The sequence below is a fragment of the Haliotis rufescens genome, unplaced genomic scaffold, assembly GCF_023055435.1.
Source record: "Haliotis rufescens isolate VD_foot unplaced genomic scaffold, xgHalRufe1.0.p SCAF_6, whole genome shotgun sequence".
Lineage (NCBI taxonomy): Eukaryota > Metazoa > Mollusca > Gastropoda > Lepetellida > Haliotidae > Haliotis > Haliotis rufescens.
Genome location: NW_025964334.1, coordinates 26,649,066 through 26,676,847, shown reverse-complemented (window position 1 = coordinate 26,676,847; position 27,782 = coordinate 26,649,066). Strand labels below are relative to the sequence as shown.

At 38.6% G+C, this 27,782-nt stretch overlaps 2 protein-coding genes across 9 annotated transcripts in view; one reads left to right on the top strand and one right to left on the bottom strand.

The window, feature by feature from the left end:
• LOC124118794 (kinesin-like protein KIF21A) overlaps positions 1 to 27,782 on the top strand; it is a 125,642-nt gene that overhangs the window by 83,365 nt on the left and 14,495 nt on the right. For 2 of the 5 annotated variants that reach the window (XM_046481078.2, XM_046481081.2), the window contains exons 26-30: positions 179 to 230; positions 2,159 to 2,234; positions 4,815 to 4,835; positions 8,126 to 8,346; positions 8,713 to 8,853. In XM_046481078.2, coding sequence (XP_046337034.2) covers positions 179 to 230; positions 2,159 to 2,234; positions 4,815 to 4,835; positions 8,126 to 8,346; positions 8,713 to 8,853 — 511 coding nt within the window. Of the gene's footprint in view, positions 1 to 178; positions 231 to 416; positions 438 to 2,158; positions 2,235 to 4,814; positions 4,836 to 8,125; positions 8,347 to 8,712; positions 8,854 to 27,782 lie in introns of all 5 variants that reach the window. The other 3 variants (XM_046481077.2, XM_046481079.2, XM_046481080.2) reach the window with 3 other exon arrangements.
• Positions 12,655 to 25,927, bottom strand: LOC124118795. 4 transcript variants are annotated; one of them, XM_048385842.1, is made up of 4 exons: positions 25,682 to 25,927; positions 20,473 to 20,633; positions 15,887 to 17,060; positions 12,655 to 13,281 (listed from the first exon to the last, which is right to left on the bottom strand). In XM_048385842.1, exons 2-4 carry the CDS (start codon positions 20,589 to 20,591, stop codon positions 13,078 to 13,080), a joined length of 1,497 nt encoding a protein of 498 aa, XP_048241799.1. In that variant the 5' UTR covers positions 20,592 to 20,633; positions 25,682 to 25,927; the 3' UTR covers positions 12,655 to 13,077. The 4 variants fall into 4 exon arrangements, with proteins under 4 accessions (XP_048241799.1, XP_046337038.2, XP_048241800.1 ...); XM_046481082.2 differs by lacking the exon at positions 25,682 to 25,927 and adding an exon at positions 23,531 to 24,000; XM_048385843.1 differs by lacking the exon at positions 25,682 to 25,927 and adding an exon at positions 21,190 to 21,557.

Here is a 27,782-nt window from a genome sequence, read left to right as displayed (position 1 = left end):
TAGCACATGAGCAGTTACCAATAATCAACATCATCAGCCGCACTTTTCTACCATCTGATCCTTCATCAGCTCTTGCAACAAGTGTAGGTACTTGGAACCTATTCAGCTCCAAATATCTTTGGGACACATTGCTGTTATTAACATGATCGTATTGGTTGCTCATGTTGTTATGTTGCAGAGTTCGACATTGAAAGCTGCACAACATCAGCATCCTCTTCCCCTGCAGAGAGGTGAGTAGGAGATTGTTAATCATATAAAGCCCTGATGACATGGTCAAATTTATATATGTGTAGGCTTTCATTCAAGTGCCAATGGAACTTTCAAATTTACAAATTCTATTTGCTGTCATGAAAGTTGTTTATTTTATTTTGTGAACAAATTTATTCTGAAATGTTGAGAATTCATGAACATTACAGAAAAGCCAGGCAGTCTTTACGGTAACTTTTCACATTATTTAATCCCCAATGGTATCAATCCTGGCTTTTTTATTTGATCCAAATTCCCAAACTGCTGTTGTACCAAGGATGGTAAAGGTTGTTTGTCATTCAGAGGAATGAAGGAGATTTGACTTTGATGTTCAGTTTACATCTTGTTTACAAAACCCATGTCCTGGACCCTACGTGTTTGTAAACACAATGTGTTATTATTTGCAAATCAACAAAAGTCACTACAATTGCCAAGTTACTAATTTTTTTCAAACAGCAACTAACCAGAAAGTCAATAACAATATCTAACAAAATTAATCCATTTTTTTTCAACATGTCTGTTTTTTTACTTCAAAAGTATTTTTTTTAAATTTGTAACTTTTTAATTTGTTTATGTTGATATTTGCCACATAAAAATCTAAATATTTTTATATTCAATATTTGATGACTGTTAATCACATTTTCTGAAAGATAATGCCACATTTCTTGTTGAACAAATGTGTATTGTCATCAAAACATGTTTGATATCTGTCTTGAAATATTTATATGCATCATGTGAAAAAAGCGAATATTATGAGTTACAATTGTAATGTTATGTACTAACTTACTAACAGCTTTGGAATCGTAAGTCACACATGATTAGAAATCAAAGCATGCTCACACTGACCATAAGTAAGTTGTAACTATTGTATATTTTAACCAAGATGTTTATAAACTAACACGCTTTTTTCTTTTTCTTCTCTTCCCTACTCGGGGCGGGCTGCCCTCCACTGGTATCGTCCTATCAAATCCTCCCCTATCATGCACCTTTCCTGTGGATTCAGTGAAAACAGTGACTTTTGTTTATTTGCGGCTGCGGTCTTGATTTGTTTTGTCGCCCTTCAGTTATACGCCAATTGAGTCTGCATGGTTTCCAACTCTGACTGTGATCATTAGATTCCCTTTCCACCAAAGTGCCTCTTTTATACACATGTTATTTGTTGAATATTATAAAGTTTATTTTTGTAGATGTATATATATCTTAAGCATTCCTTGAAATGGTAGCTTGTGTCAGGTGATGTCATGCACATTTAATATCCTTAGATATTGTGATGCTTGTGCATGTAGTTATGGTCAATTATGCACACTTATTTATTTTAGAAAGGAGTTGTGTTTATATGATTTTTCTGTGCATTTTTGATGTAATGATTTGCCAGTGCCATGTCTCCTTAGTTTCCAGGATGTGCTCAAAGGTTCCATGATCAAATTTGCCAAATTACTTGCGCCAAACTGTTCTTCTGTAGTGCCTTTTGGCAAATATTGAAACATTGAGCAATGTCATATGTGTCTTGGTAGTCTGTACATACTACCTAGATTTCAATCCGTGCCAAAACTTGTAAAATATGCAACTGGCTTTAACTCAGGCATTTCAGTGTTTAATTCAAATGTGCAAAATGTTTATCACTTTATTTATAAGTGTTTTGATTAAACATGCCAAATTGTTTATTTTAATTTGCATTATTGATCCGAAGTTGTACTCATCCATTCATCGTATTTTATATTGTACCCTCAGTGCAATTGTCATTAAATGCCATGTGGCTTCAGTGTAAATTTGCAAAAACTATTTCAATGTTCGCAGCACACATGTTGGCTCTATGTTTTGTGAGTTAGTATGTTTGACTGAGCACATCCTGTGGTTTCTGTGACTGCCATGTCTGTGTAACTCACCCCACCCCCCTCGTCTCTGGCTGCAGCATGTTAGAGGCACCTCTGCCCCCTGTGTTTGTCGGACCTCCATCAGCAGGAGATGTAGCCAATAAGAAAGAAAAGGTCAGTACTAACATATCACAGCTCAAACAAATGAACAGGCCAGATCTGGGATGCTTGTGGTCATTTTGGAATGAGTTTTTGACTTGTTTTGTTTTATTAATCTGGAGGACAAACATCACTACAGATGAGAATTGAAGATACACAAGACGCAAAAAATTATGCTAAATTACTCTTTACATGTGAATCAAAAAATTTTAAACTTTTTTTATCACATCTATTAGCTGACAACATATTCAGAAGAAATTCTTACAACAATCCGATTATTTTACTCACCAAAATGCTGGTTCTTGACATATTTCCTGAACAGAAAGGCAATTGTCACATGTTCATTTGAAAATTATTCTTCATAAGCTGTGAATGCATAATTTGTATTCCTCTACATATATTAAGTGCATTATTTCATTAACATGTAATGCTGTTTGTCCCCAGTCATGTTTTATGTGTGTGTAATGGCTGATGTAGACTTAGTTACCTCCCTTGCTTGTCGCTCTTCAGGGCAGCTCACAATGAGGTAGCAAGGCGTGTACAGGTGCCTGACCATTCTAGTGCTGCTCTGCTGCCTATTAATTTCTTGGTAACAAAGGTATCTTTATAAATGTTTAACTCTCAATGTTGTAAGCCAACCAACCTTTTTAACTCTTTTTGTTTCAACAAAACTCTTAAGAGAACTCTTTGTGACAATCAATATGAGTGAGTGTGACCATTACAATTGTGCAATGCTTGTAAACCGAGAAGATTTAAAACCCGGCAGAAACTGAGCAGTAATGTGTTGATGGATTTTTCTGATCTAATGGGAATCCTTCTAAAATGGTTCATTGCAGTAGTACATCAACTGTAAGATCATATATCTTGGGAATCACCTAAGACAGGTGGCACAGTGGTCCAAGGTGTGGCTCTAGATGGGTTTAATTCTCATAAGAGCAAGAGTGCAACGTTTTGTCCTTTATCTGTGTGTGATATTTGTGAATGGAATTGATAAGATTATAGTTACTTCAATCACTAAATATGAACAGAATAAATCACCGATATCACTGTTATATGAAAGTACTTAGGTTAACAAATAGAAGCTGTGTTGGTCAGAAGTGCCAGCCAATATACCATTGCTTTATTTACTTTGTACAAAAATGGTCACACTAAGAGTTGAGAAGGTTGGGAAGTGGCTGTGTAGGCTAGTGTCTGATGTCATGTGGTATGTACAGAAACTAGCTGACCAAGGTAACTTCTTGTTGTAACAGTCTGTAATTACTGTGGGTTTTCGTCTTCTGTACCTGTATGGGGAAAGTGACATATTTTAATATTTTGAAGAAATGTTAACACCTTGGAATAGTTTTGTGATAGAACTAATTAATCCGTGAACACTTTCTGAACTCATTCCAATAGCATCAGTACAAATGTTGGGAATCATTTACCAGTCAACGTTTCGTGAGCATGTTCAGGAATTGTGGTAAAAGACACTTCAATTTCAATATAAATGAAATGATATTAGAATTGCATTTGCATGTGCAGGTACATGTGTGTTACTATATCGTTAACACGGGTCAACTCAGTAAATGATAACTTGGCTCAGAGATTTAAACACTAGCAGTTACAGAGGACGACCCCCACAGATAGTGTACTCAGCGTGTTGTTCTGTCACTTTTGTGTGGTATGCTACTGTAAGGCTGAGGGAAAAAGCAATGTTGGTTCTCATCTACACCAGTATGGAAAAACTGCATATTTCACTGTTTATTTTAAAAACACCTTCACCAAATTTCCAATTAATTATGTGAGAATCTATTGGTTTTTCCCCCCGCCAATAGGTGCATTTGTTTTGTGTTTTTTGCATTAAATACTCCTTGTGAAATCATGTGGAACCTCGTTTGTGGGGATGGTTGGCTAGTATAAGATCGCCTGTTTTTGCAAAACATGGAATGTGATACATTGTACCATAAATCCTTGAATAAATGCCTGCCTTAAATCAACACTGGATCAAACGACCCTCTGCCTTGAAGAAACACCTTCATTATATGTAATCATCACTGTATTAATTGTCCATGGGACCTTCCAAAATATATAAACTCAGGGTGTTTATTCAAGGATTTACGGTAATTTTCTTTCTTTGCCATTCAGGTCTATTCATTTGCTTGGTGAGCTAAGTAACGAGGTTCTACTGCATTTCTTATGTATGCCTTCTTTTTCAGATGTAAAAAAAAAATATGGACGAATATATCAACATATATATAAACATTTTGAAAGGCAGAAATATTTTTCTCTTGTGTATATCACATTATTCTGAACACCATACATTGTGTCTTGTTGCACACGATTAGGATTTAGACACATGAATTCCAGTCATGATTTGTTTGTTTTTTGGAAATAGATTATGAGTATCAAATGATTCATGAAAAAAGGTCATACATTTTTTAAGAAAAATTGTTGTTTCACACACAGCTAGGAAAATTAACCTGCCTCTAGATTGCATTTGTCATATTCTTCCTGGAATAAGCTATGGCTATATATACCCTTTCAAATATGTATGCAACTTGCTTAAGAAGCAAACATATTTATTTTTCAAAAATAAAACAAAATTCCATCTTGCAGCTGTTTTTTCGTCTCTTTGGGGTAGGTCTGCAACAGTATGATATAGAGTATTGTATCTTAACACTGTAACTGTCCTGTATGTCTTACCATCTGTCCCACTCAGAACACTCAGGCCTATACTCAGCATGAAGTAGTCTGTGTATCTATTTATCTCTGTATGGGAAACACCAAAAACATATGCACAAACATGCTTGTTGAAACATAGCACCAAACAGCAGCTCGAAATGATAAGTACAAACTTTATTCCTTGTGTGGGGATCTCTTTGCAAGGGGAATAACTGCTGTTTTCGACGTACCAATGAAGTGAAAATTTGAGGGACAGTTTTCATTCATACATTTGGTGATGAGCCAAGTGGTTGGACTGCAGGGCTAGATCTATAGAAATATGTAGATATACCTTTTGTAAAAACTGGTAACTTGCATAGATGAGTATAGGAGTCTGACAAGCTGTCATAATGTACTTTCTTTGGTATAGATGGTAACCTGGTAACTTGCATAGATGAGTATAGGAGTCTGACAAGCTGTCATAATGTACTTTCTTTGGTATAGATGGTAACCTGGTAACTTGCATAGATGAGTATAGGAGTCTGACAAGCTGTCATAATGTACTTTCTTTGGTATAGATGGTAACCTGGTAACTTGCATAGATGAGTATAGGAGTCTGACAAGCTGTCATAATGTACTTTCTTTGGTATAGATGGTAACCTGGTAACTTGCATAGATGAGTATAGGAGTCTGACAAGCTGTCATAATGTACTTTCTTTGGTATAGATGGTAACCTGGTAACTTGCATAGATGAGTATAGGAGTCTGACAAGCTGTCATAATGTACTTTCTTTGGTAGTAATATTCTATTCATATACTAGGGCCTTCAACATTCACAGATGTTAGCTAACACTGCAACTGTGAGCATCCACAGATGAACATGCTAACAATGTACTGTTTTCCTTTGTCCAATTCACTTACTTGTAATACAGGTGTACAGTGTAGCTAAAAATACCACGCTACCCCCAGCTACTCATTTAGTGCTATTAAACTTAATCATGAAAAGTGGAGGCTCTGTACTTGTGCTAACCTTACATGGATGTAACATGCAGTGAAACCTCATTAACATGAACCACATTAATGATACGAGCATATCTTTTGAATTTTATTTGTATTGTTTGTCGTTAAACGCCGCACCCAGCTACACCCTTGGTATATGACTATGACCTGTGAATAATCAAGTCAAGGCCAGACAAACCAGTGGTTGATATTTTGAGCAATGTCCCATGCCGCTCGAATTTGTTGACACTTATACGACATTGAGCGTGACTACTCTATCCCTTTATGTACTTTGTATGACAGACATTGCTGGACACCTAACGTGTAACCGACCCTTAAGATCCGGGTAGAGACTATGCTTGTCGTAAGAGGCGACTAACGGAATCGTGTGGTCAGGCTCGCTGACTTGGTTGATGCAAGTCATTGTATCCAATAATATGGATTGATGCTCATGGTATCAATCACTGGATTGTCTTATCCTGACTAAATCATTTACAGACCACCATCATGTAGCTGGAATATTGCTGAGTGCGTCGTTAAACAACAAACAATATCTATTGTGTAATCACATGGAATTCATTTAAAAAATATCTCCTGATTTACTGAGCAGGAAAATCGGGTCTGATGTTGGCAATATTGTCTGTTGTTGGCAATATGGTCTGATGTTGGCAATCTGGCTCTCTCAAACCGGGGAGCACTAACACACTGTTGATAGGCATTTCTCAGAAATTGACGGATGACAAAGTAGAAAAATATGTTTTATGGATAACTACTTTTTAATTATACTGTTATTGCAACGTTTTGGTATAGATTCTTGTGAACAGAGAAACAGTTCAAAGTTAATTGGGTTTCACTGTAGTTACTGAGTGGCAGTGGAGTTCTACATATGAAGTAGAATTATTTAGTATCACATATTTCGCCTAAAGCCAGAATCAATCATTGTTCTTTCTTGAGAGCGCAGGACCGTTTTGCAATACTGTTCCAGAACTTATACCGATAAGAGTACAGTAGAATAATTGACAATGATCCAGTAGGAAGACTATTTGGCAGACAGGTCTTATAGGATGGTGTCCGGTGTTTCTTTCACCTTGTCTCATGAAGAGCATGGAAATATGAAATGCATGTAACTATTATTGTAGCTAGAGACTTCATTGACATGTTTTGCACAACTTATCATGCATAAACTCTTGAAAGTGTCTTTGTGACCCCAGCCAAGTATGCTATTATCTGTTAACAAGTCATTTGTTCATTTGTTTGCTTAACTATCAGTATAATAATGACCACTAACCATCAGATAACACTGCAAAACGTCCATCATTCTTGAACATCTGTCTGTGACAACCGTGTTCATCATTAATTTGTCACAAAATAAATGTGGGAAACATTGACTGACAACTAACACCCAGATACACTTTCTTACATAAGATTTCAGATTCTTTTTCATGTAAGACAAATTTGACAGCTGTACAACATAACAATCTTCAATATTCCATGAGTATTTTTCTTGTAGAGATAAAAGTGAGTTACCATATTTATGGGTATGTGTTGGTGACCTTGGCATGACCTCACGTTAGAGTAGTCACAGATAGGATGCACACATTGCACACAGGTCGGGTGTGGAAAGGTCAAGGTTACATCATGTCAAGGACATATGACGTGTTTGTATACATACTGTAATGAATAAACAATGCACAGCGAGATGTCACCAGCAACCTATGCTTGTGAAGCATGTCATCGTATCCCCATTGGGTATATTGATGCTCATGATATCAATCACTGGATTGTCTGGTCCAAACTTGATTATTTACAGACCGCCGTCATATAGCTGGAATATTGCTGAATGTGGCGTTAAACAACAAACAAATAATCCTATAAATGCACTGATATTAATGTTGTCACAGTGTTACTGATATCAGTGCTATATATTCGGATGGAAATGAAATATGTTATTGCTCCTGCTTTTAATCAGAATCACCTGTGGGAGTGAAAGATTTGAATCATACGTCATGACTTTTCTACTTTGAAAGTAAGGAATACAGGAATTCAAAGAAGATTTAGGTGTGCTTGATACTGTTAAGTAATTTATGTTGTGCATATGATTAATAGTTAATGATCAAGCATAGAGCTCCTGAATTGCAAAAATATTAAACAGGTACAGGTGATTTTGATGTTTACTATACAGCATGATTCAAAATGATGCCAACATTAGAATTTGTTGTTTCACTGTATATTTTGATTCCAATGCCTTAAGATTTCAACTCATTTCAGGCTCGTCGTAAGACCGCCACACCAGAAGATCTACTGTATGCTGGGGGTCCTCAGGAAGGTTGTCCGCCTCTGCTTCCTGTTCTAGAGTCTCCGGATGAGGACAAGGAGATCCTCTACCCGGTCAAGGAGGAACTGGAGGGCATGTCGGTCAATGGGACAGATACCATCTTGATGCCCCCTCCCAAGTCTCAGATCTTGAAGCCGAATAGCTCAATACCCAGGTGAGACATGATCTGTCACTCAAGGCAAATAACTCAATACCCAGGTGGGACAAATAGCTCAATACCCATCCCCTGAATATGGTCAGGTCTACTGCAACTGAATAGTGTGATACATGGACCTCATTCCAAACACACAATGTTTTCATATGACTATAGTTATCTGTCATAGCTGGTGGATATTGCAGCACACAGCCTGCCAATTGTGGGTGTAATTTGACTTGTTTTGAGTAGTATATATATCGTATATATTACTAATTTAAACTGGGTAGGTCAACTCCTACCTGGCACAGAAGCCTTATACTAAAATATCATACTTAAGATTCGGCATCACCAGTGGTAAGAATGTTCTCATTCCTGTTGTTTCAGGCCCATGAGTGGCAAGCGCCCCGATTCAGGTCCGTCACCCAGCCTGAGACGGAAGGAGTTTAAGCGTAACAGCCCAGAACCCTCCCCCGTGATGAGGAGGAAGAACTACTCCGACCGTTACGGGAGTCGATCTAGTTCAATGTAAGTCCGCATGTAACAGCCACTAATAAAGTCTCATCTGCTTGCTTTACGTTGTCTTATGTTCTTTTAGTTTCATTGTCTGCAACTTGTTGACTTGTTTGCTTATCTGATGGAACTCGGGAAAATTATGAAATAATAGGCTTTGGTGTCTATTTTTTTAATGCTCTTTATTGCTGAGGATGTGTTTTATTTCAGTTGTTGGGGTGTTTTCTTTTTGAAGTTAGATACAGTAAGAAAAGAATCTTACAAGTACAAGTTCCTCAGAAATGAGTTCATACATAATATTGAAGAGATCACTGCACATTGGTATCTCAGCACCCAACTATATATAAGGGGCCACGGTTTGCCTGGCGGTCTGAAGGATCCCAATTATGCCCTGATTATGAAGTATTCTTGGTTTGCCAGCGCGTACTTGAGCTTTTTGGTTTCACCAAACCCGCATCATTTCTGACATTCTCACCAAGCTAAGCTGCAATATAAGTGAAATACTTTTCAAAGCCAGATCAAACCAAAGTCAACTGTATCAGGATCTGACCCTCACAGAGCTCATGGAAGCTCATACTTCATGTTCTGTGGTGTAGCATATTTGCAGTTTTGCTAAAAGGTGCACTCACTAGTCTTAAAGCTGTTCTATTCATGATAATACATAAAATATGTACGTTGTGTTTCATGAAGACCTGATTAATATGCTTAGGCTTGCATAATAAAAGTATCTCACATCCAGTCGTTGACATATCTCACTCACTTACATGCTGATATATCAGGGTTCGAAATTATTTCTTGTTTTCACTTCGCTGCAAAAGCAAGCAGCTACAGAGATGCCATTTACCAAATGGTAAAAGTGGTAGTCCACAAGGACATATCACTAGTCTAGACCAACGGATATGTTTATTTCGCACCCTGTATATATGTATTCATCTGCCTTACAACCTCTATTTCATTAGCCTCTATTGATAACTCTATGTTTATTTCACTGTAAAGTTTCTATGATTCATGATCTCCAAATGTCTGTTTCACTAAGACATACAGTAAGGCTGCCAAGGTAAGCTTGTTAACCCTCAGATTCCCCTGGTGTGGGGTACCTGTCAGTTAGACTGAGATTCTCCCAGGAAGAGGCCTATACCCTCCTGTGTGTTCAGGACCTGGATCACACGCTATACCCCTGCCTGGTGATTGTACAGGTGCTGCATATTTAGACAGCAGTCACTATATTGACCCAATGCTATGCCTTGTAGATGCCTTTTAAATTCATTGAGGTTTCATTGTATATCTGAAGTGTGTTTGTCACTTTGAATCTATGCATGCACCCCTGTGGTCAACTGGCCATTAAAGGAACACTGTTCCTCCTTGTTATTAGAGCTGACAAAATGGGGATCGGGTGGTCAGACTATCTGACGGGGCAGGCAGTGGGTCATCAGACTGTGATGATGTAGTGTTGCTACTGCTGTCAGTCATTTGTTTGCCTGGCCCAGACTAAAATGGGTATCAGGTGGTCAGGCAGGCAATGTGACTTTGCTGACAGTTGGTCATCACATCCTGATGTAGAGTGTTGCTAATGCTCTCAGTCATTTGTTTGCCTGACCCAGACTAAAATGGGTATCAGGTGGTCAGGCAATGTGACTTTGCTGACAATGGGTCATCACATCCTGATGTAGAGTATTGCTAATGCTCTGCCATTTGTTTGCCTGACCCAGACTAAAATGGGGATCAGGTGGTCAGGCAATGTGACTCTGCTGACAATGGGTCATCATATCCTGATGTAGAGTGTTGCTAATGCTCTGTCATTTGTTTGCCTGACCCAGACTAAAATGGGGATCAGGTGGTCAGGCAATGTGACTCTGCTGACAGTTGGTCATCACATCCTGATGTAGAGTGTTGCTAATGCTCTGCCATTTCTTTGCCTGACCCAGACTAAAATGGGTATCAGGTGGTCAGGCAATGTGACTTTGCTGACAATGGGTCATCACATCCTGATGATGTTGATCCAGTCAATGGTTGGTCTAGACTCACTGATTTACAAACTGCTGTGATACAGCTTGAATATTGCTCACTGGCATTACACTACATTCTTTGACTCAAAATGTATACGTATAGTCTAAAATAAATGAGCAAATAGTTTTCATTTACAGTTTGGATTAAGAATTTAAATCCATTTAATTTCCTGTTCTTTCCTGCATGTAGCAATGTGCTATTTGTTTGTGTTAATATAGTAGATATGAAAAGACTATCCTGGCTAAGAAAATGTGAAGAGGTCATCACTGATCTATGCATGTGACTTAACATATAGAAATGCTGACTGGCATATTTTTGTTTCACCCCTGAACCTGGTATTAGGGAATAGTATTGTAATGACATGTATGCAGTACCCTAGGGTCCTGGGAAATAGTGGCCTCTGTCAAGAGGCTGTCCTTCTGCTGTGAGGGTCACGTAATATGACAGGGACAGATTATGTCAGATTGACATATCTTTGAAGCTGATCCGACCAGCATTACCTGATAACACACAGACAAATGTAATGAGGCACGATGTAATCTGTACTTATCTTACAGCATGCAACATTGTGAATAGCCAAATTGATTTGCACTAAAGGAAATATTATGATGAAGAAATGTTCGTTTCCATTATTTATCAAAGTTTACCTATGCTTTGATTGTGCTTTTTTGTAGCTTGACTTTTAGTTGCATGTGTGTTACTATATGCTCCAACTTCTACAATTGTAGTGACTTCACAGCTGTCATACAGACATAGAGAAGAGATTATTTCAGTTAGACATCACACGTTATTGTCACAACTTGTAGATAAGGGGTCACATGTGGCCCAGTTGTCAAAGGTTTTGCAATTTGATGTGCAGCATTGTGTCCCTTGCTTGCCATACACCTATGGTCGTCCTATTCCTAAATCCTAGATCGGCCCTGGTTATGTTTCTGTGTTTTATAGCACCATACCCATGCTCATGTGTTTCACCAAAGTGGTAATGTCTAAGACCTGCATCACTTTTGGGTTTTCCTCCCACATCAAGCTGACACTCTGTAATATCCTGAAATACTGTTAAGAAGTGTTTAACCAAACAGTGGAATTGTTGTGAGAAATTAACTTTTCATAAGGTTGAGAACTTAATCAAGAGGAAAGATTATGTATGGTGAGTGTGTTACTACCCATGTACAGCCTTGTGGCCAGGGTATGAGTGGGGAAATGCGAGAGAGATGCATGATGCTAGCTACCGTTGGTATTCCTCTGACCTCCACACTTCCTTCCTTAGTTCCTGGTGAGAGCCTCCTTACCCACATCACCTGTACCACACATTCCCCTTGTGTATACATGTTGTTCTTATATTTTTACTCAATATGGAATTTTTGACTGTCTGTACTGATATGACACTGTGATAACATTAATAGCAGTGCATTTACAGGATTGTCTGGTTGTTGTTTAACTCTACACTCAGCAATATTCCAGCTTTATGATGTCGGTCTGTAAATAAACGAGTGTGGACCAGACAATCTTGGGAATGATATCATGAGCATCGATCCACGCAATTGGGATACAATGACATGCATGAACCAAGTCAGTGAGCCTGATCACCCGATCCCATTTGAGGCTTCTTACAGCGAGCATGGGTTGCTGAAGGCTTAATCTAACCCAGATCTTCATGGGTCTATGTAAATATTGATATCTGTTTCCAGAAAGACATACACAAGCAAGACATTATGTTCTGAATGTGAGGATTTTTAAATGAGAATATTGACAGAATTGTCTTATTGGTGAAAAATGCTACTGACCTTGGAGAAAAAAAATATCAAATTGTTAATTTTAACCCATTTATTATCTTCATGAGATTTACAACCCTCATAAGCAGTGACAGAGAGATCCACTCGTTCATATCTGGAATCACTTCTCCTAAAATTAAGTCACAGAAACAACCAGTGAAAGCTGTTGGCTTGTTCAACTCATGGTCTCTAGCCCTGGATAAGTCAATGTAGCATATGCAACTAAAATACTGGTATTCAATGGTGCCGTTCATGATTGTCAGTTCTGGAACCCTAAAATTGCAATAATACATATTCCACATTCATTGCTGTGAAGTTTCTGAAATATGATTCTTGTCCAAAGTTTCTTCCTAATGAATGTTAAGTTTAGATTCAGCCCACACTATAACCCCAGCTTGAGTGCTTTGAAGACTGGTTAAACTGTCTTCAGGAAAAACGATCTGTCTCCAGAATACATTTGTCATTGCACAGACTTGTGAGCAGCTTCCTGCAGCTGCCGATGACCTACAATGTGTGTGAGTCTGTACTCCTCTCCCTCCATGTGTTCAATCATGCGCCGTTGTCGAGATAACTTCTTCAGGTAGTTCTGTAGCTGGACAGCATTGGACCGACGATGAAGTCGCTCGGCAGTGTGGCTTGGGATATGACCTCGCTTGTGATGGTGCTGAAAGGAAGAAATACTGATATTTCAGAACACTGCTTAAGTTGTGTATGTTGAACAATGTTTCAATGTTTGTCTAATCATAGTGGAAATTTGGACAGTGTCCCTCTTATATTAGTATAACCAGTTCAATAGCTGACACAAGATGGTCATTGTCATTAATCTACTGCATTAGTAGATATTCAGAAGGGAGTACTGCACTTTCCTGGGCATATTCAGTTACAGTGCTACTCCATAACCCTGACATCAACCTTAACCCTTAAGTATCTAAGGGACCCAAACTCAACTAAACCTTGAATCAAGGATGCTCAATGACTAGGATGTAATCTAAACAGGTGAGATAAGGTGAATCTTGCAGGGAGACTCGAGCAGTCTGCTGGCCCAATAAACTGCTCTCAGATGAACCGAGAAATTTCAACATTTATGCTCAGAACAGTTGCAGGACCAAGACAGCAGATCAGATGGTAACTAGGGGCGGTCGGATAGCCTAGTGGTTAAAGCGTTGGCTCGTCATGCCGAAAGACCCGGGTTCGATTCCCGACATGGGTACAATGTGTGAAGCCCATTTCTGGTGTCCCCCACTGTGATATTGCTGAAATATTGCTAAAAGCGGCGTATAACCTCACCCACTCACTCACTCAGATGGTAACTGCAACCAGCTTGTGAATGTCTCTTTGTCTGTACATGGTCAGCTTGAAATAATTTCTTATTCCAAGAATATTTTACAAGATTTTGATCTGAATGCAGCAAAAGAATGTTCCATTGAAGTTTCACATGTCACTTCTATGGATAGACTAAAATAATATTTGTTGTGCTTTTAAAGAATTTTTTTGGAACAGGCTGAATACGATTGTGATAAGACCTATATGACTGGAACCTTTCTAGTTTTATAGGTGTGACAGAACAGAATAGTGGAAGCGATGTAGAAAGCATCCCGAACAAGTTTGAGCTTTATTCAACCATGTGCTGATATTATATGCCCATTTTTTAGGTCATTGTGGCTCATATCATGATACAAGCCATATTTATATTTATCAATGCATCATATTGACGATACTGTGTCACGAAACAGATTCGCAGGGGGTAATGGTGGGCCATGAAGTGTTATTAATCAAGGGAAGGCTAGGATGATGTTTGCTTGGGTGATGGTAAAAGATTTACAGTGGATGCTTAGACAAATAAAATACAAAATCCTGGAATAAAAGTATTTACAAAGACCAAGTTTGACAAACATATCCTCTAATTCCATCAGGAAGTTGAGGCCTGGGGGTAATGTCAGCCAAGTAGGTAATCTAATATTATCACCCGTTTCCTGTGGAGTCCGCTAGTTCGGGGTACAGATGACTGTTGACTCTTGAGTCACCTAGCAATACAGCCATGTTGCTATCATAAAGCAAACACTCGGGTCCTGGCTACTGGTGTCACAGACCTCTCGGTGTCCTCCAAGACACATAGTATGACTGGGATATCGTTAACAAGGATCAAATATGACAGGTGTGAATCTATCTTTGTGATGTCTATGCAGAGGTTAAATATGAGGCATGAGATGTGAAACTGATAGGTCCTTTAAACAATAAACTATTGAAATACCACATCTAAGTTGAGCAAAGATAAATTCCTAAGTGTACAGACAATGTAATATTACGAAAATACATCATTGCACTAAAAACAAAAAAATTCATTGTTCAAATGTTTCATATTCAGATTGTCAGAAGTAAAGGTTTGAGGTAAAGGGTTAATTTTGAATATTCTTATATATACAACTCAAAAGAAGTTAAAGAACACAACTTTTTTCATCTGACTTTAGTTAATCGGTTGTGGCTGGTGGGTATTGCAGCTCAGCCATCCAATTGTAAGGGTTCTTTAACTTGTTTTGAGTAGTATATTCCATATTCTAGGATATATAAGATTTCAATCACAGAATGTCCTTGTTTTCCAATGTGCCAGCTTCAGGACTCGAATCAGCTGGATTCTCAGATTTGTGTTTCTCTCAATCTGTGTTAGATCTTACTGTGACAAACATGATAAATAAAAAGAAGGAAGATTTTGTATACATGTTACAACCTATGATAATGAGGATAAGATGGGGGAAACAGGCCAGGCCCACAATAATGTAACAGGGGGCATCTGATGATAAAAGAAATTGATCGTCCATACTTCAGAACCACAATAATATAGATGGCCACATCTGACTACAATAGAAGTTGATTGTCCATACTACAGACCCACAATAATATAATGGGCATCTGATAACATCATGTTGTGATAAAGAAGTTGATCATTCATCCTACTTTGTAATTAGTGTGCAACAAATCATTTAATTATTATTTCATAGCCCATTTTCAATACAAGAACCTGATAATATTAACAGTTGAAGTCAACCAGTATTTATTCGTAAGGTAATATTCCTAAGAAACAGAATGTCTGAGACCTGCATCACTTCGGGCTTTCCTCCCACATTAAGCTGACATGCCTCGATATAACTGGAATACTGTTAAAAGCGGTGTTAAACCATACTCACTAACTCACACACTCATCCTGCATTGCCTTAAACACTTTTCTTTATATGCAGCTCACTCCTAAGAAACTACAGTTATCCTGAACTCACCAAGATTTTCCGTGTTTTGCGTATCCCGTCCTGGTCGTCCTTGTGAACGAGCAAATAGTCACAAAGAGTATTGTCTGTTTTGTCCTCAACTGGCTTGTGTCCAAACATCAAGTTCTGCTCATTTTCTCTCATCTTGACCCTCACAGCGTACAGTATGTCCCCTAGAGTCTTTGTCCTTTCTTCAGGGTCATGGATATTTGCATACAGTGACTTCCACTCCTCTGTACCTTGTGGAGCTTGACACTGCGGAGCCTCTGTGGAGTCAGATTGAGAAGAACTACTTTCTTGAACATTCGGAAATTGTTGGAAATGTTTTTTTGTCTTCCGTGAAGGTTTATGCATTTGGAACTTTTTCTTTGAAAGTTGGGGAAGGTGACTATTAGTCTTGTCCAGGCTATCAGAGTTCCTGACACTGTTGCTGCCAGCAAAGTGGACCTTTTTGGTGACAGATTTTGTGGGAATTGAAATTTCACATCTTAATGGGTCTTTCACGGTGGGTATGTCAAAGTTGTTCTCTGAGATCTGCCTCATTTCATGGATCTGAGGCAGGGCTGTCAGTGGAGAGTGAGCCCGTTGCTTGACAGTCTGAGAGTTGTTGCCAGAGTACCACAGGGGTCTTGGAGCTTCCTCCTTAATCTGAGGCAGTTTAAAAACTGGAATATCCTTTGATGTTTTTGTTTTCTTTGGAACCTTCCTTTCCGGGAACAGTTTGAATTCTCCTTCAACATCACCATTGTCATTGTGTTTGCTCTCACCACTGAACTCATCAGATAAGAATGTAAGGTCTGTGTCACTTCTCTGAAGTCTCTGATTAACAATCTCATCCCGATCTCGCGCTTCTTCAGACATGCTCTTCTCACAGTTGGGATACACAGTACCTATTAGCCCAGTTTTGATAATAGGAGGTAGTCGATGTTGCTCACGCCCAATGTGCTTGGGTATTGCACCATTAACACTGTACCTTGGACTTTTCCCATTGCCTGAAAACCTTGGACTGACTCCAGTGTCTGAGATCTTGAGTTCGGACATGTTATGCCGGAGACTGGCTAGCTGTTTCAGAAGCTGCTGTTTCTCCACAGAGTACATCTTCATGGTGTGATGAATCTCATCCTGTAGCTTCTGGGTAGACTTCTGCAGGTAGTTCTCGTACATGTTGTTTTGGACCTGTGTTACCCTGATAACAAAAACATGGATTCAGTTAGGAACATACTGCCTACAGGGAGGTCATCTCTGCTTGTCCACAACTCATATCTGTTTAGTAACTGGGACAAAACAATTAGTCCTTCCAGATTTTAACTGGTCAAGGGAATAGGTGGCTTGTGGACATGCCTAACCCTAGGACTAGGTGGAACTAAAGTAGGAGATGTTACATGGTTATCTAAGGATGCTGCGATAGATAACAATCTAGATAGCCAACTGATTGTTGACAGACCAGTAGTCAGTATGTCTTAACATTTAACTCAATCTTAAAATGTTCAAAAGGAAACTTTATGGTGAGAATGGGGAGAGAGAATCTAGGCAGAGGGAGTGATAAGTATTAGGGACAGGCAATATGCTAATATTATATAGTTTAACATTATGCCTGCTGTTCAGCTGGACCTTGTATGACCTAACAATGTTACCCACTGGTCAGCTGGACCTTGTATGACCTAACAATGTTACCTACTGGTTAGCTGGACCTTGTATGACCTAACAATGTTACCTATTGGTCATCTGGACCTTCTATGACCTAACAATGTTACCTACTGGTTAGCTGGACCTTGTATGATCCAACAATGCTACCTACTGGTCAGCTGGACCTTGTATGATCTGACAATGCTACCTACTGGTCAGCTGGACCTTGTATGATCCAACAATGCTACCTACTGATCAGCTGGACCATGAATGATCTAACAATGCTACCTACCAGTCAGCGGGACCTTGTGTCATCTAACAATGTTGAGCTGTTCCCCTGTCGACGTGGCTATGTTAGTGACAGTGAAATAAAAACATGCTTCATGTTGTCAGGATGGCTGTCGCCCAGGTCAGGTGTTGTAGTCATAATATTGGAAAGTAGATTATCTGATATTCTCCTCATTGTGTGATATATACTTACACATTTATGATCACGAATCTTGCGCTTTGTCTACATAAGATCTGTCATACATATATCACATGTGCTTATACTTTATCTTGCGTATATAGTTTCAAAACTACTGATTGATTACATTACATGAGTTCATGTGCTGTCAGATGATATATGACTGATATAGGTCTTATTTTTTAAATGAATGTTTGGATTTTTCCACCACAGAATGGCACTACATAAACAAAGAAATCGTTGAGATGTATTTTTGCGATAGGCCAATCTAAAATTTTCTTCAATTCCACTTTTCATAGATGTTCAAATTATCTCTGCATAAGAAACAATTCAAGTTATAGTTATTTTTAGATTTTGTCAGAATAATTTGTACGTTGTTTAGATTGACGAAAGGGGATTTTTTGGCAGTCACATACAATACAAAAGTTTAGCCTGGCTTCAGAGGATAGTTCAGATGTATGTTGTTTATCTAGGCTTGTTCCAGGCATTTTACTATAAGGACACAAATAATTACCTTACTGCAGAATCTAATAATTGCATGACACCTGTGTTCTGTTTGACGTTGTTTGTGCTGCCTGGACAGGCCAACAACATTATCGTTGGCAGTAAATATTACCAGCCTTAGGCCCAATAAGCTCCACTTGATGTGTTACAGTCACAGGGTTAGGTAGTGCACTACAGTATGGTATGCTGTTAACATGATTTATGAGTTTCCTTCAGTTGCGAGCTAATCAAGGACTGGTTTCATGTTTCATATATTCACCAGGGGAAATGAAACTGTCTCTGGAAACCGTCTAATGAAATTGAGGTGTACAAGATATAATGTAGATTATTTAAAATGATGGCTTTTTTTTATGTCTTGATAAGGTAGCAATTCAAAGGTTTGTTGTAAAAAAAAACCCAACTCGTTTCCTAGAGTTTTGAGACATCTCCCCCACCCCCCACGCACGCACGCATGCACACAAACTGAATTGTCAGATTTTGACATTTCCAAAAGAAGAACACAAACATCATAGCATGAATGTTATCAATGTATGGCACAAGTTGTGAAGCAACAACACACCAGGGTTTTTGAGGGTTTTTCAACTGGCACAATCATTCTTGTATTTCCTGATGTATTACCAATGATAGTCCAGCTGTTCATTTTCAGAAAAAAATAGGTGATGATAAGGGGTGATATTTATTGTCTTTTACTGTAAAGATGGAAAATGGAACTTTTGATGCACGTGTGAAGTTGTACCCGATTTTGAGTAAGATAGTAAAATAGAATGGTGAGACGTGCCATGGTACATACCATACAAGTATGTTGATGCCATGCTCAGGTGAAAGGCCTCAATGATATTTCTTTCAACAGTTTGTTCACATGTTTTTATTGAATCCAAACTTGATGACTCATCATATTCATATGTAAAGGTGGTTTGATTCAAAGATTGAAATATGCATTTGTCAAGAGTCTGATTTCTTATATATGATGATAAACAATTACAGAGTTGACAAAATTCTTACCTGCCTACAGTGTTTTCAGCTTAAATATCTCATCTGAGATTACTCAGTCAATGTTAAAATGTACAGGATAGGCCTATGGAGAACAATGCTCAAGTATAGTGTTTACATGTGCACTGCCAGCTAATATAGATTTCAACTGGAACAATTGCCTGTCCTGTAAGCTAAACAGCCTAACCATGCAGAAAGAAGTTATATCCTTAGGATTTTACTAAGAATGTAATTTGTATGGGACGCAGTCAACCCAGAAAATGGATCAATTGAATAGAAGCATCATATTTACTCATGAAATTTGTCAAACGGAAAACATTTGACAGAGTGTGAACTTTTATGTACACTTGTGGGGACATTGACATGCTAAAGGGTTGTCTGTTGATTATTGTGTCAGACAGGGTGTACGTTTCAGGTGTTTGTTTTTGAGATTGGAGTTGGATTGGATCCAGATAGATTGACATGTCACGGCCTCTATCAGGTGTGGAGAGTGGGACTCAGTGTTTGGTCTTTGTCCTCGTCTTAAGCTGTATATCATATGCATTGATCCATGATCGATCACGTCCAGGATTGTTTTTTTTTCATTGTTCATGTTATAGACATGGTAGTTTTAATGGGGATTAAGACTTTCGGGGGGTATTGAAGAGCAGTATTTTGTTGTTAGGATTCTGTCATTGTGACTTGTCTTTTGGGAATAATTTGAAAAACTACTGAATCAAATAGAGCTGTAGTCAAAGTAAATCTTACTTTTGAATATCTTGAAATAGCCAATCAGTAAACATCTAAGCCATTACCTGTAGCTATTTTTGTCTGAAACATACTGATAGGGGGGCAGAGTGGTATATATTGGAGGTCCAGTTTGGGTTTTCCTTAAGTTAATATTCTTGGTATCCCTCCATGTGATAGAGTTTCAAAATGTCCCAACACATAGTGTTTTCTTTCCTGCCATTGTTTTTAATCCTATTTTATACAAGAAACTTGAATACATACTTCAGAATAAAGGATGTGTTACCTGTCTGTGACGGACAGGGGCATGACCAGTCCTTCCTGGGGACCCCCTTCACCCACAGTTCCCACCTCCCCCAGGTTTGGGATCTGGGGTAGGGTGGGGATGGCTGGAATCTGGGTCATCACTGGGCGTGGTCGTCTCTGCTGTCCACACAAGAGGCGTTGCTGGAATGCAAAGCAAAAGTTATCTTCCCTTCTTACATTTTGATAACATTTATGCTGAAAACACACTACTGAAGTACTTGTCTAATATTTGCCATGGTCGGCTGGGCCCAGTCTGGTAAATTTTCAGATTGACTTCTGGAATTGATTAAATTGGGACATTTTGTAACTGCTGGTCATGACAAAAAGCAAGGAATGAAAGAATTCTGGGGAGCTTAAAGGACTTTTTCTGCTTGGAAATATATCTGAAATTTTGAGTCAATGAGTAGGTTTTTATAATATTCCAGACATGTTGTGGAGGGAGACTCCTAAAATGGACTTCACACATTGTACCTGTATGATGAACTAAGCCCTTCCCTTGCCACAACAAGTACATGTTTTACCTGTCTTAGCTATCTTACAACCCTACTGAGGTAGCCACTAGAGCAACAATTTTAAAATAATGTGTAACTAAAGAATCAGTCACCGTTGAGTTGGACACAGTGAATGGTGGAAATAATGAATCTTTACGCAAATGTCAGTAAATACTTATTAAAAGTAATTTTAGAAATGTACTTACTGGTCAGTTTTGCCAATGGTGTAAAGGATCCTGACAATATGAATCCTAATTTTGATTATGTTTTATGGCTACTGAGAAACTAGTCCTTGGTAACAGTCCGGTCAAACAGTGCTGTTCCAATATAGTGAACCACTTTCTCCTTCACGAAGCCAATAATAATCCAGCCTGGAAATCTCAAAGGCCTTTTGAAATGTTGGTGGCTGTCAGCTCTCAAGTCCTTTATCATGCCAATGTCTGATGTAAAATATTGAACAAAATGAGTCTAAGAGAGGATTTGTGGAGAGTAGGAAAATCCTACTTTAACCCTCTATAGCTTGCTGCATATAAAGAAAAGTGTTAAAGGCAATGCAGGATGAGTGTGTGAGTTAGTGAGTTGGGTTTAATGCTGCTTTTAACATTATTCCAGTTATATCACGGCATGTCAGCTTAATGTGGGAGGAAAGCCCGAAGAGATGCAGGTCTCAGACATTTACCACTTCGATGAAACTCACGAGCACGAGTATGGTGCTGACAAACCTAGAAACATAATCAAGGTGAACTTGGATTTGAACCCACAATCATAGGTTTCTGGCGTGCCCAAAGGATGCAACTCTGCACAGCGAAATGTGGCATCTTAGATGACTGGGCCACCCATGCCCCCCAATGCAGGATGACTTTATGTAGGATCAGCAGCCAGGATATGATGTATTTGGTTGCTGATTTAGCTCTAGGGAAATATTGTGTTTAAGATTATGAATTTTAAAACAATTGTTGTTTTTTCACTTTTTCTAAAATATTTTGTACCAAACTCTTTAAAGATATACCATGATATGACGACTGATTATTGCTATTTCGGTTTCTATGAGGCATTTGAAGATATCAGGGATTCCTATTGCTGGAGGATTTGACTGGGTTAGAATAGATCCAAAGTTACCTATTTTTGTGGTAAGAGCCACTCAGTGATATGGTTGATTTATTATTTACAGACAGCTGTCGTGAAGCTGGACTATTGCGGAGAGCAGCATTAAGCTTAAAAAAACCTACAGGAAATGAAGAAAATAAAGTTGAAGGGGTTAATGACTAATTGCCTCAGATAAGCAAGTGACATGGTTCTAGCCAAGTGTTGGTGGCAGTGGGATAAGATTAGTTTGAAGAATTGCTACCAAATGTGTTCCAGACAATATTGGAACATGAGGTGAAGGTCCTGCCAGGCTGATTTATGTCATCAATTAGCCTACTCTGGAGAGCAAAGTACATGGGCAGCTTTCTAATTGACCTGCTGCAAATCCTAACATTTGATCTTGTAAAAATGCTGTAATGTGACTGTGGTGAGGACTTTTATGAAAGCCAGGGAAATATATCTTCAGCTTTTAATGGAGCTAGCTTATGCACAGACTGCACTGATTGGGAAAGGTTGAACAAAAGGGATATTTTAACTAATAGTTTATTTGACTGTGCCTGTCAGGGATGAACGATGTCCCAAGAACAGAATGTTTGGCACAGTATCTGTATCTGGTGGTTAAAATGTCTTTGGATGGGGAGGTCAACCCTTTGCTGTGACTTACCAGATAGTGTGCCATATATGCCCTGTACCCAATGGTAAGGTGTGTAGCTCTAACAGGGACAGATAGTTAGGGAGTAGGACCTTTATTGTTCAGGCCTTTTAAAGCAGGCATACTGAAGCATAGCAGTACAGCTCCTCAGAGCAGGTGTGATTAATGCCCACCTGGAAACAACTCATCAGAGCAGCACTTCAAAGGAATGTTTTTTGTTGAATTGGAAGTACCACAATTTCATTGGACATTTATGTTGTATGTAAAATAAATGCCAATAATGTCTTACAATGCTGAGGAACCAATGATAATGTTGCAATACAAAATGATTAAGAAAATGAGCTAGAAGAAAGCATTCATAATGATTTTTATCTTCCAGAGAAGATAAATGAAAATGAATGTTAAGCAAAGATCCTGTGTCTATGATATAATCTGCAGTGTGACAGAGCAGCAAGCTGCAAAAATCACTTTTTCAGCTGTTGAAACATTTTGATGTCTATGTCTTGATGTCATGTTGCATTGATCTGGGTTGCTATTGCAAAAATTACTGATGTATTACTCTCAGTGTTGGGTGGTCTTCAGTCAGACATTGGAGGCAGCACTAGCCACAGGGCAGCACAACAGTCACCAGAGAACTTCACGAAGATTAATTAAATCAAAGGATTCCTTCTGACTTATTATTAGTAATGTTCATTTCGGCTTTAAGTTTTGAGATTAAATTCGCAGGAAGGACCTCATTTAATATAAACAAAAACTCAACACAAAAAAAAGAAGAAGAAAACCAAAACCCATAAATAATAATAACTTACCTGTTTCCGTGCCCATGAGTAGCACAGAGGCTCCGTGCCTCTCTTGAATTTCATAATAATGAAAGTAGAAATTATTTTCACATTTCACAGCATCCTTGTCACCGTCTCTTAAATCATTGTCCCCTGTGAGAAACACCCAGTCATAAATTCATCTAAAATCCCAAGCACCCTTGTTATAAGTGGTTGTCCTAAAGGAGTAACCTCGCTACTGATTGGAGGGAATGTCCAAAAAGACAGATCGGGCATTCGGTGGTGGCTAACACTGGGATGTTTGGAGATTATTGCACTTAAAATTATCTGGGAGATATGTGAGGTGGGAGGGTGTAGTTATTGGTAGGATAGACAACAATGGTCACAGGCTGGGAGATAAAGACAGAATATGAAGTCCATAGTTTGACCTCATGTAATTATCCCCTGGTGTTATTCCCTGGTGCTTCGGCTTCTGTAATTACAGGTCCAGGGGCTTGTTGAATCTGTGCATGGTACACTTTTCACTGTCTCCTGTTTAGTTACAGTTAATCACACCAACGGAGGCACTGCTGTAAATTGCCTTATTGTGCCACAGGGTGTTGTAAGACTTCTCCCTGTTATGACTAGATATATTGTGACTTGACAACTGATATAAACATACACCAGTTAACTCATTATCTTGAGCCCCTAACATTTTGAAGTAGACAAACAACCCAACATTCTCATTTCCAACACTTGAATCCTTGTATCTCTTAACTGGCCTTGGGGCGGTTGGGTAGCCCTGTGGTTAAAGTGTTTGTTTGTTACCCTGAAAGCCTGGGTTCAGTTCCCTACATTGGTAAATGTTGTGATCACCATTTTTGGTTTGTTCCCGCCTATAATAACACCCGAGTTTGTTCAAGTGGTTTGATTCCAATTTCAATATGGCCAGTGACATGAACTAAACACCACTGCATATTCAGGTGAATGACAGTGCCGTTTTTTAAAACAATTCCTGGTGGGTAGGTAGAAACAAAAGACATTTCAGATTATTATTATTTTTGTCCAACAAAATATCTGAATATTTTGCAATGTGTGTAGTGTTAGTTTAAGCGTTTGTCGTTGGTCTTTTAGGTTTTTATTTTTATTTTTAGGGAAGGCGGAATACCTAAATCAATTGGAAAGACTGTGTTGCCATATTTTTTAAGAGATTATGTAATAATCTTGCGATTGGATTGATTTCCAATACACTTCAGTCCAACCTCATTGTGATATCCGGTTTTGATCATATTGTGGTGTTACTGCCAACTGTAGTATTACAGGGTTGATAGATGTAGCCTACAGCCATGAAGGAACATTGTTGATGTAGCTATTATGGAGTCCTGCATGAAATGGATGGCATTATAATGAGGTTTGATGGCGAGTACTCTTTTGGATGGTGTGGTTAGAATGGAGACATTGAATGATTATTTGCATGCATCGATTTTTGGCATGCTCTTACAGGAAGGACAGGATATGAAACAACCGTTATTATGGATTGGTTGTATTTCTTGTCTGGTTTTGTCAATAAAATACACATGTATCATTGGATTGATTGTTTGAATATCACTTAAATCGAAACAATACAACATACTTTTCTTCTGACCCTTTAAATCGTATTCTTCATAATAGGAAGAGGAGATGTAACGAGGATTCTAAACCAAGCAGCCTTGGTAGGCAGATTGGGAGAAAATGTTTTTGTTCAAAATTGCTAATGCTGTGTATGATAAAGAGGCAAACAAGAAAAAACAAAATGGCAAGAAGCTTCACCAGTAAAGTTGGGAAGAAGAAAAATGATTTGAAGAACAAGTTTTAATTTAAATATGTACAAAATGTAAAACATGTTTTTAAAGAACGCATATTCCCAATCAAATTCCAAGGTTTTACTGTCCTTCAGGTGTGTTTGGGTAGACTTGACCATAAAATGAAAATAGTTGGCCTGGTCTCATCTTGAAGACTTGATGAACAATGTGAAAAGTGATCGTGCTTTTGTGATGGAGAGAACAGGATTTAAAATGGTTGTGTGGAGAGCCTTGCATAAACTTCGAGATATACAATCTTTTCAGAGCTTGTGTCCGTTTGAGATCAAAAGAGTCAATTTGAAATAATGATTCCTTTGTAAATGATATTGTAAAGATATAAGATCAGAAATACAATACTCACAAACAATTTCAGTTTTGACCAGTGTCGTCAGCTGGGACCAGTCACCAAAAGAATGGAGCTACGATAAAGATCAACGTCTACTTGGTGTTGGTTTTGAAATGTAATCCTCACTTTCAGCCCCACAGTAGATCATGTCCCCAGGATGAACAAGGCTTTCTGTTATCACAGTACTTAATCACTAGTCCACGCACTTGTTTCATTGATTCAACAGGAGGATTATTGGAATTTACAGATCAAGTTTTTCCACATCTCTAAGTGCAAGTTATTCTTGTGCTGGGGGGAAATTAGTCCATCTTTGCTGCTATAGTGAAAACAGACCTGTAACGTGGGCTCATTTATCGTTGCTGGGTTGAGTTGTAAATACTTTGGAGATTAAATAGATTTCTATTTGTGTGTGTTTATGGTTCGTGTGTTGGTGAGTTGTTGCCATGGATATGTCCTACCTGATTGAAGTGACAAAGTCAATATTGTGATGATGTGTTCCTTAGTTTGTGTATGAGGGGCGGTCGGGTAGCCTAGTGGTTACCTAGTGGTTAAAGCGTTAGTTTGTCACGCCGAAGACCCGGGTTCGATTCCTGACATGGGCACAATGTGTGAAGCCCATTTCTGGTGTCCCCCGCCGTGATATTGCTGGAATATTGCTAAAAGCGGCGTAAAACCATACTCACTCACTCACTCACTAGTTTGTGTATGATATAAGTGTGTGTCCTTTAACAGCTGACTTTCAGTGGTCAAGCGCTCACAAAACAAGTCTTTGTAACCATAAAAGTACTTGCAGTAATAATGATGAATATCTGACACTATAGATCTGTGACTAATTACTTATATGAACTGTTTTTCACTAACGTCTGTGCCTGCTCAAGCACAAACTGATATGCACACACAGAGAAGCAGATAAGCTGTGTAATTTGTGTAAAATGCACAAAATAAATCACCGCTACCCGATTAATTTTGAATGGCTTCTGTACAAATATGCATAAAACATTAAAAACCCAATAGTATAACAACACTCTGTGTGATTACCTAATGGTGCCTTTTCAACTTGCACTCACTCACTCACTCACTCACTCACTCACTCACTCACTCACTCACTCACTCACTCACTCACTCACTCACTCACTCACTCACTCACTCACTCACTCACTCACTCACTCACTCACTCACTCAATTGCCTCCTCTGCTTCTTTGCACTCTATATCACCCAATGCTTGTGACCTTTCCGGAGGATCATACAGCAGTCCTTAGTGCCAGTGTTTTATCAATTATTGGTGGTATCTTAGGCATTTATGAAAATGAGATCAACGTGACATTGTCAAATAGAAGTATTTCCAAAGGATACATGAAAATTTGAATTGTATCACAAATACTTTTCATTCATTGGCTGTTACTTGTCTGTCAAATCAGGCTGATACTGCATTAAATTTTACATGCTGTCATTTGTACACCTCGATCACCCAAGATTTGCTCTTTCCCATTACCAGCAGGGCAATAGAAAGTCAGAGTAACAATTTCATGAGAGTTGACGTCCCTTGAAGTAGATATATTAACTCACTGCTTAATGAAAGCGGGTCTATCTCTGCACAGACTTCGTCATTGACTATCTGCCAAGAGGTAGCATATAAATTGCTGTTGAAAAAGTAAAGCTTGACACTGATGGGTTGCAACATTGTGAGGTATAGAGTATTATTGGTATGTGAATACCGTATGTCTTGGAATAGAGCTGGCCCACTGTAAGGGAAAGCTCCTGTGCATAAGTTGGATTCAGTATTGATAAGCAAACAGGTCAAATGAACCAAGTGATAGGATCATGAAATTACAGAGGAACACAGTGTTGTATTGTTTTGCCAGGGGCATTGGTTGTCCCGATGTCCAAGTTGCTGTAATTCACTGTTCGCAATTTCCATCACCTGAGCATGCCGCCAAGCTATGATTGTGGGTTCGGTTCACAGATCCACCAGGGTTATATTTTTAGGGTGTGTAAGCACCTTGTCCACTGGCTGCACCAAAGTGGTAAACACCTATGACCTGCATCCCTTTGGGCATTCCTCCAGAATTAAGCTGATACGTCATTATATAACTGCAATACTGTTCGTAGTGTAAT